The sequence below is a fragment of the Brachyistius frenatus genome, unplaced genomic scaffold (genome assembly GCF_029030835.1).
Source record: "Brachyistius frenatus isolate BFR_SWC_R1_liver_20210118 unplaced genomic scaffold, ASM2903083v1 Contig_18, whole genome shotgun sequence".
Taxonomy (NCBI): Eukaryota; Metazoa; Chordata; class Actinopteri; family Embiotocidae; genus Brachyistius; species Brachyistius frenatus.
The window spans coordinates 2615001-2627500 of NW_027210617.1; the positions used below are offsets into that span (position 1 = coordinate 2615001).

Below are 12500 nucleotides of genomic sequence, written 5' to 3' on the forward strand. Positions count from 1 at the left end.
AGCAGTGAACTGGATGAGAGAGGGGAAAGCTTATCCATGGGTCGACAGAAATGTGACAGTTTAAGGGCTGTTTACACCTGAAAGTTTGGACCAAGGTCTGAATGTTTCATGTATTTGTTACATTATACACTTTTGATCCAGTTAGTTTTGGTTTCACACTGCAAGCACACTGAAGAACTTTGCATGACATACTGTACGTATGAGGGCTACATCTCCCTATATTTGGCATTGAGCGGTTTGTAGTCCGTTGGAATCTGAAGTTAGCATGTTGTCAATTTGGATGGAAGCCTTTTTCCATTCGAATGGAGAAAAATAAAAATGAGCGAACAGATGCATTTCTTTGCCACAATACTTGTTTTACCAGGAGCATCAGATTTCAAGTACAGTACTTGAGGCTATTTGGAATTTTCCAATTGAACGTCCTCATTGTTCAAAAGACTAGAAGACTGCAAGCCTTGGCAACTCTGTTGTTGGAGAGACCAGTAAGGTGAGTGGTACTTACAACTATGACCGATAAGTAAAGGATAAGAGCCAACAAGGTGTCGCGCTATACACAATTAATGGACGAGGGAGAGGCAAAGAACTCCACGATGTAAAGTGGAGTTACTTCTGATTTCTTTGTCGCACCAAATTACATTTAGATATTCCTCCTCTCCTCATGTGCTACCGCTGTTCTTTTTTTTTTTTTTTTTTCTATTTGCATTCTTTTTATTCTTCTATTGTTTAAAGGGTGATGATAATCTGATTTAACATCATGTAACCAGTACAAAAGTCTGAACCATCCAAAAAGGGTTTTCACAATGCAAAGGGACTGACCTGTGATTCAGTTTGATCCGGATCGAGACCACCAATTTTGGTTGGGCCAAGTGTTGGTCCTTTGGTCCAGACCGTGGCCCACAGCACTTTTAACACCTCCTACTTTGGTCTGGACCAAACAAAAAAAGTCCAAAGGTCTGAACCAAACAAGGTCGGGGTGAAAGCAGTGAGGACTGGTGTGTCAAACTATAGTTCAGTGAACAAGTCTGCACACACTGTGAAGATCAAAGTTAATTTGAAGTTTTGTTTTTTTGTTCCAAACATTTCTTTTTTCCCCTGTTAGAGTGCAAAAACAACTGTAGTTTCAATAGCAATTATAGTTTCCTGCTTTACTGTGTTTCATTCTCTTCACTCTGTATCGATTGCTCTGCCCTCAGAGATCCAGATCAGACCTAGACCAGAGCAGTGAAAAAACGTATATAAGAAAAGACCTCTGAGAGATGAGGTCAAAGGTCAAGCTGGATCAGCAGAACTTGGCTCAGTTGTACTTAATTTATCATATTTTAAATATGTAACCATCTCTCCTCCTGTTCCCTGTTTCCTCACTTATCTCCCTAAAATGTCACTCTTCTCATAAAACCTTACTCTTCTCAACAGCTGTCCTCCCTGGTTTGCGTTCTTACATTTTAATTGTGCTATTTTAAACCTCATGTTTTAGGAGATGTGTATTTTGCATAATTCAGTCATCGGAATGTTAGCGAGAAAGTGAACTCGACTTTTATTCATTCCCATCACATTCCTGGAGCTTTATATCAGAGGTTTTCAAACTCTGACACTGTGGGACATCCTCAGGCAAAACTGAAACAATTGTACACCCTTCTTTCTTTGGCAATACTTTTTTTGGGCAAATTAACACCAAAAGTAAACCGAATTAGCGATTAGTAATGCTTGTTTGCAATGTTTCACAGACATACGAACTGAAAACAATCACTGGATCACTTTGATACTAGAGACAATTTAGAAATTTGATTATTCTGTCAAATTCTGGACTTGTAAGGGTTGTAATTTATCTGTGATTTGTAAGGAGATTCATGGAATGCTTATTTGTATTAGAGAAGCATCTTTCTTACACACAAAAGGAAATGAATTCATCTTTTATGTTTATCATATAGCTATCTATTGCTTTTACTTAATCTGGCAGATGATAAGAACTTCATATCTACTTCTCTATTTTTATGTTCAGTTGATGCTACTTAACCCTTCAAGCCCTGGGGGCCAGAGAAGATTTAGCAAAACTATTATTAAAATATGGACATACATTCTGATATTTACACATCTGAACAAATCTCACAAGTGTTCCATTTATTATTAAAAATATATATAATTTTTTTTTTATTTTTTATTGTGGTTGCAGAGATATACTCTTTTTTATTATGGGTACGCAATTTTCGAGCAGAGGCCTAAAAATGATGTGTGTTTTTAAAAGGTTAATGTATTTCCCCAATCGTAAATGTCACAACACCTTATTTTTTTTAGTGATCAGCAGGTTCTTACAGTACTCAGGGAAACCTAGTAAATATTGTCTGGATGGGGACATAAAATTAGGGTGCAAACCAGTTCAAGCGGAGCCAGAATGTATACAGTGCAGCAGCAATGGGTTTTCCTCAGCGTTGTTTCGCAGAGACATGCGACCCCCTTCTCACATGGGAATTCCCGTAATGAGAGACGAAACCAGCTGGACGCAGGTGTTCTGTATAAACCCAATACATTATTCCACAGGGCTTCCCTCTCCCTCCTCCTCCACCTCTTTGTCTACATCCACATTCTCACCCCCTGCCTCCTTTTCTCTGCCTCTTCCATCTTCATTTACACATCCTCATTAACGCCATCTTCCGAAATGTCCTTGTTTTCTCCACCCCCGTCTCCACATCCTGCTCTCCAAGCATCTTCCTATTCTCTTGTGCCACATCCTCACAGTCATCACACCCATCTTTCTCCCCTAATCTTTTCTCCACCCTCCTGTCACCTCACTTCCCCACCTTCTTTGTCTCATCCTACTTGTTCCTTCACCATCTTGTCTTCCCTTTTAATTCATTTTGTGATCTCCTTTTTATACTCTCAATTATTTTCAGGTCCTGCATCAATCTACCTCTCCCTATCCTCTTCTTTCTCCATCTCTGTTCTCTGCCACCACCCAACCCATACCCCTTTGACTAAAATGAAGTAAGAGTGAGATTAGAAAGCAGTGTTTTCTTTCATGTTGTTACCTTTTTCACAAGTAGCTCCACCGTAGCTGGGCAGACAAAGACAGACAAAGGAGTTGATCTCATCAATGCAGGTTCCTCCATTCTGGCATGGATTCGACTGGCAGTCATCAATGTCTGGAGGGAGAGAGATGGGGGGAGTCAAGTTGGATAGAAACACACACACACACACACACACACACACACACACACACACACACACACACACACACACACACACACACACACACACACACACACACACACACACACACACACACACACACACACACACACACACACACACAGGCTCTTTCCAAACGGCTACTTTTTAAACTACCTGCCACAACTTGTTACTGAAAAAACCCTGAGAGATCAAACTTTTGGAGAGATTAGAGGGTTTCTCAGAAAAGTTATAATTAAGGCGAATTGATTGAACTTCATCAGCAAGCAGTTTGGAATGCACTGAAGCGCATGATGCTAATTGCAATGTGTTTGCAGGACGTGCTGCAGTTCTGCTGTCAAACTTAGCCGCCGAGAGCGAGGGAGAGTAGGGGAGAGGGGCAGAAGGTGGACAGAGAAGCGTGCAGATTAGAGGGAGGAAAATATTCAGTTAGAATGAGCTTCCATCTTCACACTGCTCCCACACAGACTCACCAGCCATCTTGCTTGTAGCTACAAAAACATATACAAAAGTCCATTTTAATGCGTGTTTTCAAAAACAGCACACAGAATGGAGACGTGATCCTTTAGTAAATCAAGTTTAAATGTTTGTGAACGCATGCAAATTCACGCAAGTATTTCGCAGAGGCGTTGCAGGGGTGAGAGTTCTCATTCTGTTGAAAAATGGTAACTGTATTTTCTTTGGCTGATCTGGGCCTGGGGGCAAAATCATTAAAACTGCAGCTGGGATCCCACAATCCTCTGCCATCACAACAACTGAGTGAGTCCCTGGGGCCTTGGCAAGAGGTCATGGCAGCGGAAGGGTGAGGGAAGTGAAGGGAGAGGGAGGGAGACAGTAAGAAAGTCTGAAGAGTGAGACAAGATGAAGGGGATAAAGAAATGCTCTAAAACATGGAAGAGAACGAGTTATGAGGGAAAGGTGATAAAAACAAGGGTGGGTGGAGAAAGACAGAGTGGAGGTGATATGATTCTGCTAGTCTGGGAAGTTGGCAAATTTTAGGGTTGGATTACAGGGGCTTTAAAGGCAGACAGCGTTTGGGGCAGAAGAGTCTGTTTGGATAAAACAGCATGACAGCTTCATTGCTGTTGCCCCGCTTTTTGCTGGCTGATATCAAAGGCTGAATTTGATGCAGGAGGCAGAGGCCCAGCCAGAGGATTCAGAATGAGATGGTTGGTGTATCACGGGATATTTATGTATAACTGTCTCTTTTTGTCTGACTCATGATGGGGAGGAAAAACAAAATACAACAAAAGAACAAAAGAACAAAGCAGAGATAGTCAAAGAGTAAACAGTTCCCTCTCCATGAAAATAAGTTTTAAATGTGGTCAGAGAATCTAACATTATGTGGGTGGCTGGTCCAACTTTTTCAATAAAAAAAAGGCTTCATCAATTTTTAGCTTTAAAGGGGCACTCCACTGATTTTATACACGAAGCTCAATCACTTGTGACGAGATCATAGACTATATAAAAGTGGATGTGGCTTCAATGTCTGAAAAGTAAGGCTGACACGGCAGTATCCTAACCTGCAATACCACTGAGGGCCACTAGGGGTTGGCTCCAAAAAGGCACCAGTAGACTCCCATTCAAGTTCTCTCGTGAAATTCAAATAAAATGAATATTTTCATTAGTCATAAGGGTGTCATTCGCTAAAGTCACTTCTTCTCATTAGTTTTCTGGTGGTCAATCTGAAAATCATTAGATATTTGGCCTCAAAAGGATGTATGTTTAGGGGTGTGTCTGTTTGATTGACAGGCCTGTGGACCAGTCAGGTTTCCACTCTAGGTGGGCGTTGTGTGGTGTCTTCGGGTTCCCAATCAAATCGAGTTAGATCCACCACTCGCTCCTGCCCAGCTCGTCCAAATATGGTCACTTCTGGCTCTAAAAAGGCAAGATGGCAAAGGCCAAAAATCCAAACTTGAGGCTTCAGAACAGCAGTTCACTAACCGATGGGTGAAATCACTGTTGGTTGCCGTTTGAAAAAAAAAAAAGGTGAGTTAAGTTTTTCTAATGAAATCTACCGAAGCTACATGCTCAAAAATGGCACTGAGAAAACCTCTCTCATCCACGTCAACCTACTGTGGCTTTTGCAGCACTGGTTTGCCTGAAAGACAAGTACAAAGTGTAGTCTGCCTCTTTGTCAGCCGTACTCAGCTACTGCCGCCCCCAATGTTAAGTAAGCTTAACATTATACAGTTTCTTTAAGTACATCTGGTGCACAAGTACAGCAGAACAAAACGGAATGATGTGACCTAAAAGTATTCATATTAAGTATGACTACATGAGTACAGATCCCTGAATGAATCTCTGAGGAACTCCGTGTAATTGCAATACATGATCAATGGTAGACAGAAAATGTTGCCAGTACAACTGTTTAAGAAAACAGCCACTAGGCCTCATATGAGTGAACATGTGATCTCATTAAGCACTGCAGCAGAGGGGTAAATCAGTGTGTCAGGAAGCCTCGCGAGTTTAAGGAGCATTGGGGTCATCAAAGGCCAACTCTGAACGTCAGCTGGTGGGGCTGCAGGAGACCGGCTCATCATCTGAGATGAGAGCCAACATGGTGCCAATGTCGATATTAGTAGCTTCATCATCTTCAAAAGCAGAAATCTAAGGATATTTAAGAGAGGCTGGAGAAATCTGGAGATTTTCATTTTCTAATAACCAATGTAATGGCCTTGGAAAAAAGTTAAACATTTTGTATTAGATTTTCTGAGACCTTGATCAGGAGGAGCTCTGGAATAACAGTTGAGGACCAAACACAGGAGATTTTTATTTCAGCTGGTTAGGCTTCACTCATGTTTGCTATGTAATCGTTGACATATTTTGGTCTGATTTATTTTTTTTTTTTTTTTTATCAATAATGTTTATGTTGTGTCAAAAACATTTTAAAAATATAACAAAATTATGATAATGGTAAGGGCTGCTCGAATCCAGCACACACATCTGGAGCAAGCAGAATAAGTTTAACCAAAAACTGTCCGTCAACCAGCTGCTTCCAGACTTTAGATGTCATCTTCAGTGGTATGAAAGTATAAGTACCCCCCGAAAAACACGTGTTGTGCAGCAGACAGTGTGGACATACATTTTTTTGACAGTTTCTCTGGGTAATCTATTAACCTGGGTAGTTTTCTAACAGTTTGGTTTTGTACCGCTACTTTACATTAAAGTGTCACCAAACCCCAAAAAGGGGCGAGGACGTGTTTCCAGTGAAAGCTCTTGGATGTGCCAGTTTGATGTATAGCATAATGCTTTTTTTTAGCTTTACGTGATCGGATTTAGACTCCTCAGTTGTTGAGTTTAGCAAGTGGAATTTTTTAAATGTCTACAAGGTCCAAAAAAAAGGTTGAGGGGCAAGTAACAATGCTGGACCTGACAGGTCAGACAGAGAGCTGCAGTATGTAAACATCCCACTGCTGTGTGTTTTACTGGCACTGCCATTTACTTTTTGAATTACAGGTATAGACAGGAAGAATTTCACATTACTGCGCCTGGTAAAAACAGGGAAAGGTGTTGCTATACTGAGCAAAATAGATCCATACACTACAGCAATAGTAGCCGTGTGTTGTTGGTATTTAGCCTTTCTTTTGTCCGGCTGACCAGATGGAGCATGATAGTATGAGCGTACCACTGGGTCGACTATTTCAGGCGACATTGTCTTCCTTTTCCACTATCTGCGAGGTACTGTTTTTGAAATCCCCATTGCAAAGGTAAAGAACAACAAAAAACGGCTGAAAATAGGAAGTTTTGACAAATATTTGGCTCATCCTTTGCTCTAAGGTATCTGTCTTCCTGTCTTCAAACAGTGTGATCAGGGCCAGAGTGCAGCCGGCCTGTCCACTCAATGTCCACTCTGCCCAGCCGATTTAATGAGAGGACCATCCAACTTAAGCAGGTGGCAGTGTGTGTGTGTTGTGTGTGTGTGGCTGTGCATTTGTATGTGTGTCCATCACTCTCTGGCTCACTCCCCAGTACAACCAAATCAGGCCTGGGCATTAGTGCAGTCTCCAGGGAGTTGGGGAGAGCATTGCTCCACTTATCTGCTGGCAGAGAAATGGATGGAGGGATAAACAGGTGCCAGCCTCTGTGGTAATTTCTGGGTGCAGCGAACACACCAGCGACCTTACCGGCTTTTCTTTGAGCCAACATTATTAATTAGAATTTAGCAGGAGAGGCAGCAAATGAACGTGAAAAGTTGATGCGGCAACGTGATGACAAATATTAAATTGAGGTTTAAATACATAGTTTGGATGGGAATGTTTGAGTGCAGGATAAATATTTAACCTGCTCTTGTTGTTTACCCTCGTCTCGCTGCGTGTATTCTCAAGGAGAGCTGGCGGGTTTGCGACGGGGAGCCAGATAGAGGAATATGGGGGAGGATATTGAGAGAGTAGCCAGACAAACCGGGGGTGGTGTCGGTTGACAGAATATCTGGAGGCTTACTGCAGGCATGTGTCGAAACCATGGTATGAATAATTGAAAAGGGACAGAGAAACAGATACAGAGACACAGAAAGGGAGAGAGACAGAGAGGTAATAGAAATCGGGTGGGAGAAGGCCTTTGGCCAGCTTTGCCTCATTTCCCTTCTGGGATTATTTGTCAGTTCAATAGATCAGATTAAATTCCTATTAACTATAACGGAGCTGCGTCCGACTCAACATCAACTCCATCCTCCCGTCTGTCCCTTTGTTTCTGTTCTCTGCCCCTCTGTAAGGTCTTCTACCTTCCAACTGTGAGATTTATGCTTTCAATTCTTGCCCCAGCCAGGGCGTTTGTGAATGCTGCGGCCAAATAAAAAGTATACAGCTCTTTCTCCGTTGTACAAATGAGACTTCAACCGCAATCAGCAATTTCATGGCTATGAATCCTTATAAGTTTAAAGAGGAAGAATCCAGCAGAGAGAGAATCCACCTAGGGAGTAATAAAGTCTCAGAGAGAGGAATCAATATTTCAGCCAAGGACTGGCATGCATTCAAATATGGCATGTTGTTTTAGTGGTCCAGTAACTATGTCATAAAATGTACGCCATGGTTACCGCAGTGGTTATGTCGAAAATTATTTTTAAAATGGAAGAACTCAACTCTGCAGAGTAGTAACATTACAAACTACACATTTTGATAAAGTATACTTTACGTTTTACTTATAATGAGGAAGTGGAGGACATCCTGTGCTCAAATAATGAGGCAGGATCTGGACTCAGAGTGTCTCATATTTCAGATGATTTTATCTCCAAATATTCTGCTTCAGTATCAGGACTCACTGAGTATAAAAGAATCCTGAGAGGTCTGTGGATTAATTAAAAGCTCACTTCAGATACAAGTGACAACATAAAAGCACTGCTCCTTAAAACAAATGCTGCTAGTAATTTCTAATACCATAGTTAGAGTAAGATTCTGGCACGCTTCTTTTGGCACCAACTGAGAAAGACTAATAACATAAACTTTTCTCCTTAAGTTACAATAAACTTTGACATTATACTGTAAATGATGAAGTCACCAACTGACAGGATAAAGATCTCATGTGGCACAAAGACAATAACGATTGCTGTCAGTGCTCTGATGTGGGCTTGGTAAAGAAGAAATGTAAAGCTCAAAGCTGGGGAGGAGCGAGTGGTGGATCTGATTTGATCGGACTGAAAACCCAAGGACACTATGGAAACCTGGCTGCACCCCAGGAATGTCAATTAACCCCCCTCCCCCACCTCCCCCAGAACATACCATTTTAAATTCACTCAGAAAGAGTGAATTTAGTGAATGATAATCATAATAACTTGTGGAAAAAAATTCATCAGCTTAGTATTTCATGAGAGAAGTTTACACTTTTGGAATGGGAGTCTATTGGGGCCACAGGTTCTTTGAAGCTAGCCCCTAGTGGTTCTTAGTGGTATTGCACTTTAAGGCAGTTCTGCACTGGCTTCACTTTTCAAACCCGGAAGCGACGTCAAGTTTTAAACACAGTCTATAGTTAATACGATTTGACAACAGTGTTGGGTGTGGTTAGGTGCACCCGTCTGACAACCCCCAACCAAACCCCTCCTCCTCAAAAATGAGCAGCCAAAGTACAATATTGTTATTGATCATTTTCAGGATTAAATTAGAGTTATTTAGTTTTACGCATACTCTAACACTGTGACACTGCTATCCATTTTCGGCTCTACTTTTGGATAACAATCGTCCTTTATTGTCTTCATTCCCTCTGTTCAACTTCATACGCTCTGCATGTGATTTGAAGATGGGTTTGATGAGTTGAGCCATTTTTCTCAAATCAATCTATACATTGTACTTGTTGTAATATTTAAAATAATATTTATTTTAAAAAAAAGAATAATTTGTAAATGTTTTGAAGATGTTATAGTTTTTCAGTTCAGTCAGGTCCAGAGTCCAGAGAGTCTTAGATACAAGGAACATGATGTTACTATATACAATAGGTCTTCAGTTGCAAAGAGAGAGATGTGTTTAGTTCACTGATGAAAGCTACTATATATAATTTGTATATTCTTATCCCTTCTAACCTTCTCATTAAAAAAAAAAAAAAAAAAATTTTTTTTTATTGTGTGGCAGTGAAGTGTTTTGAGATATAACCCATTCTCTACTCCAAACACTCGTAAATATTCACGGACAACATCAAATAAAAGGAAATGTCAGAGAAGCATTTGAGATATTATTTACTTGGCGTTGGTTGGCTTTGACACAAAAATAGCAACAATTTCCTCCGAGTGAGTCTAAAGAATTTCATTCCAAAGTGATTTTAACAGATTGCTGATCCTGGTGTGTTTGCTGTCGCTTGAGAGCAGCGGGGAGGGTGGGAAGATGCCAGCTGCCCATTCTGAATGCCTAAAAAAATACTACAAATATCTATTGAGAGGGTCAAGATTGCAGCCATTTACCTGCCAGCCTAATGACTGTTTGAAAAGAGTGCACAGGAACTGTGGAAAATTGCTTACTGGCCTTTTTTTAAGAGCTATTTAATATCTGAAGGAAAGTTCTGAAGAAGCGACAACCCTGCTCTGTTAAAATGTCTCGGGAATAATTGCTTTGGTCAACTGTGAAAAACCCTAACAAAGAGAGTTTCATTAAGTGACGTGATGAAAAAAGTTAAAGAGGCGGTTCAGAGATAAAGAAATTTGGACATTCAGACAAAGAATGAATTAATGACAAAAATGTAAGATATTATGCACACATTTGCGGTACGGTGTGTTTTTGTGCATCCATGAATCAGAATTGTCTCGATTCATTATGTGAGTACACGTACCCATGAACGCAGAGGATGGAGGGTGAGAAAAGGAAATCTCATAATGCGTTTTATACAATTCATCCACACCAAACTTCTGTTGATGGCAGGCATGAACATTTGAAAGCCGGTTTGTCCTAACAGAACCGTAAAAGCCCATTTTTCTGTGTGGACTAAATGCCAACTCGCACAGATCAAACAGCAGTCTGATCAATTACACAGAGAGCCTTTGAACCAGTAAATGCCACCCAAAGACTTCACATCTGACAGGGCGGGGACGAAGGGCATGAAGGGACAAAATTAATACCACAGAGGAAGACTTTTTTTTTTTTAAGTAGCTACATTGAGGAAAATGCAAATTCCTGCAAGCACAGACTAACACATTCTAAATCACTGTATCTCTGACACACAGAAACAAACATACTGGGTTCCAGTGCCCCCCCCTTATCAACCTATAGCAGTGACAGATATGGTCACCCTTTTTACATTCTCCTAATTGCCTCCGAACCACAGCTGACATTATGTAAAAATAAATTGACATGACACGCTGCAAAATGGAGGCTTTGAAATGGAAATATTTGTCGCACAAAGGTTCTTTGTGTTTTTCATCCTTCATGGTGTGAGACCCTGGATGATTGACTTTCTTTAGCTTGCTGAGGGGCATTGACATTTCCATGCCCTTCTACAAAGATGGATACCTTTCTATTGAACTGCCGCTCGTCCAAGCAGCATGCCCACTCAATGGACCATGTAGTGTTATGTCAATAACTATAATGCTGGTGACTGCTGTGTGTGTACAGCAACATTAATGAGTGGACGCACGGAATAAATTTGTGTGTGATATTCTGAATGTATACATCAGTCTGCGCATGGATTGTGTGTGTTTGTAAGGTAAAGTAGAGATTCACTGAATGTTTTTATTCTTATGTGTGAGCAAACAGAAACATTTGTGCATGTTTACAGACTGGATATGCGTTGCTGCAAGTATAAACTTAATGCACGTGTGTTTCGTATATGTTTGGGTTCCATGTTGCATGCTCTGAGGAGCAAATCAGTCTCTTGGCTGCAGGGGCGTAGGTTTGGTCCAACAGCGTAACCCCATTAAAACTAAGATAACATCAAAATAGGTTGATTCCATTAAATGTAAATTAGTAATTTACAACTCATCCATAATAGCATATGCTTAATCAAAGTATCACTTTAAGACTTCACCTGAGGCATTGAAGGTCTCGCTGTTTTCCCTCAACGTGCCCTGCGGCATCTCCACTTGATTTCTGAGTTTACGAGGCTCTGTGTGATAAAATGATGCATTTATGAATGGAGTTCATACAAACAGGTGGGTAACCTTGAGGGTAATTCTAAATATTGAGCAAATAAGATCTTATTAAACCAACAAGAATGTCAGATTTTTTTTCAAAATAAACTTATGAACAGATATGTTGAATTTCAAAGGTTACACAGTATTTGCCGAACATCTCAAGGGTAAATTTAACTTTTGCCTTCCAATAATTCTAAACTATAACACCTAATTTGGACTTCACATGGAATTCTGAAAATGCACCTGTTTTACTCATCAGCCTGTTCTAGTTCTCTTGCCCGCTGCTGTGTTTCCTGCATGCAAAATGGTTCATTAATAGTGTTTTTCATGACTGAAATTCAACTCAATATATAACAATGGACCAAAGGACTACGTCTAAAGTTAAAGGTGTTGCTTGTAGAGGTGAAGATCCAGAGAATTATCTGCAATTTCCACTGTTTTAGTGTCTTTCATCTAATTGCTTTGTTTTCCCAGAAGTAACTTTAACAATATGGTTCAGACTCACCACTCTGAATTGTAGCTAGCTTTGATATAATCACTGCACTCTACCTGCTGAACACAAAAAATAAAATTAGTGGCTAGCTAATGAATATTTAGCAGCTAAGGTACCACATATTTCCCAGAGGAGTCAGTAGAGCCCAAAACAGAGAAAAAAGTAGAATAAATATCGGACCGAAATTCATCATACGGCCTTAAACACGACTCTATCTGCTTGATCTTCTGTTCTGCCACCATGTTCACTACAGCGAACAGCAACACCCCACATTTC

General features: G+C 40.5%; 1 protein-coding gene across 1 annotated transcript in view; it reads right to left on the reverse strand.

Annotated features, from left to right (window-relative positions):
* The window catches only part of ncanb (neurocan b), a 144332-nt gene that overhangs the window by 31101 nt on the left and 100731 nt on the right, over nucleotides 1–12500 (reverse strand). The window contains exon 11 of the mRNA XM_069694842.1: nucleotides 3024–3137. Within this exon, the coding sequence (XP_069550943.1) occupies nucleotides 3024–3137 (114 nt within the window). The remainder of the gene's footprint in view (nucleotides 1–3023; nucleotides 3138–12500) is intronic.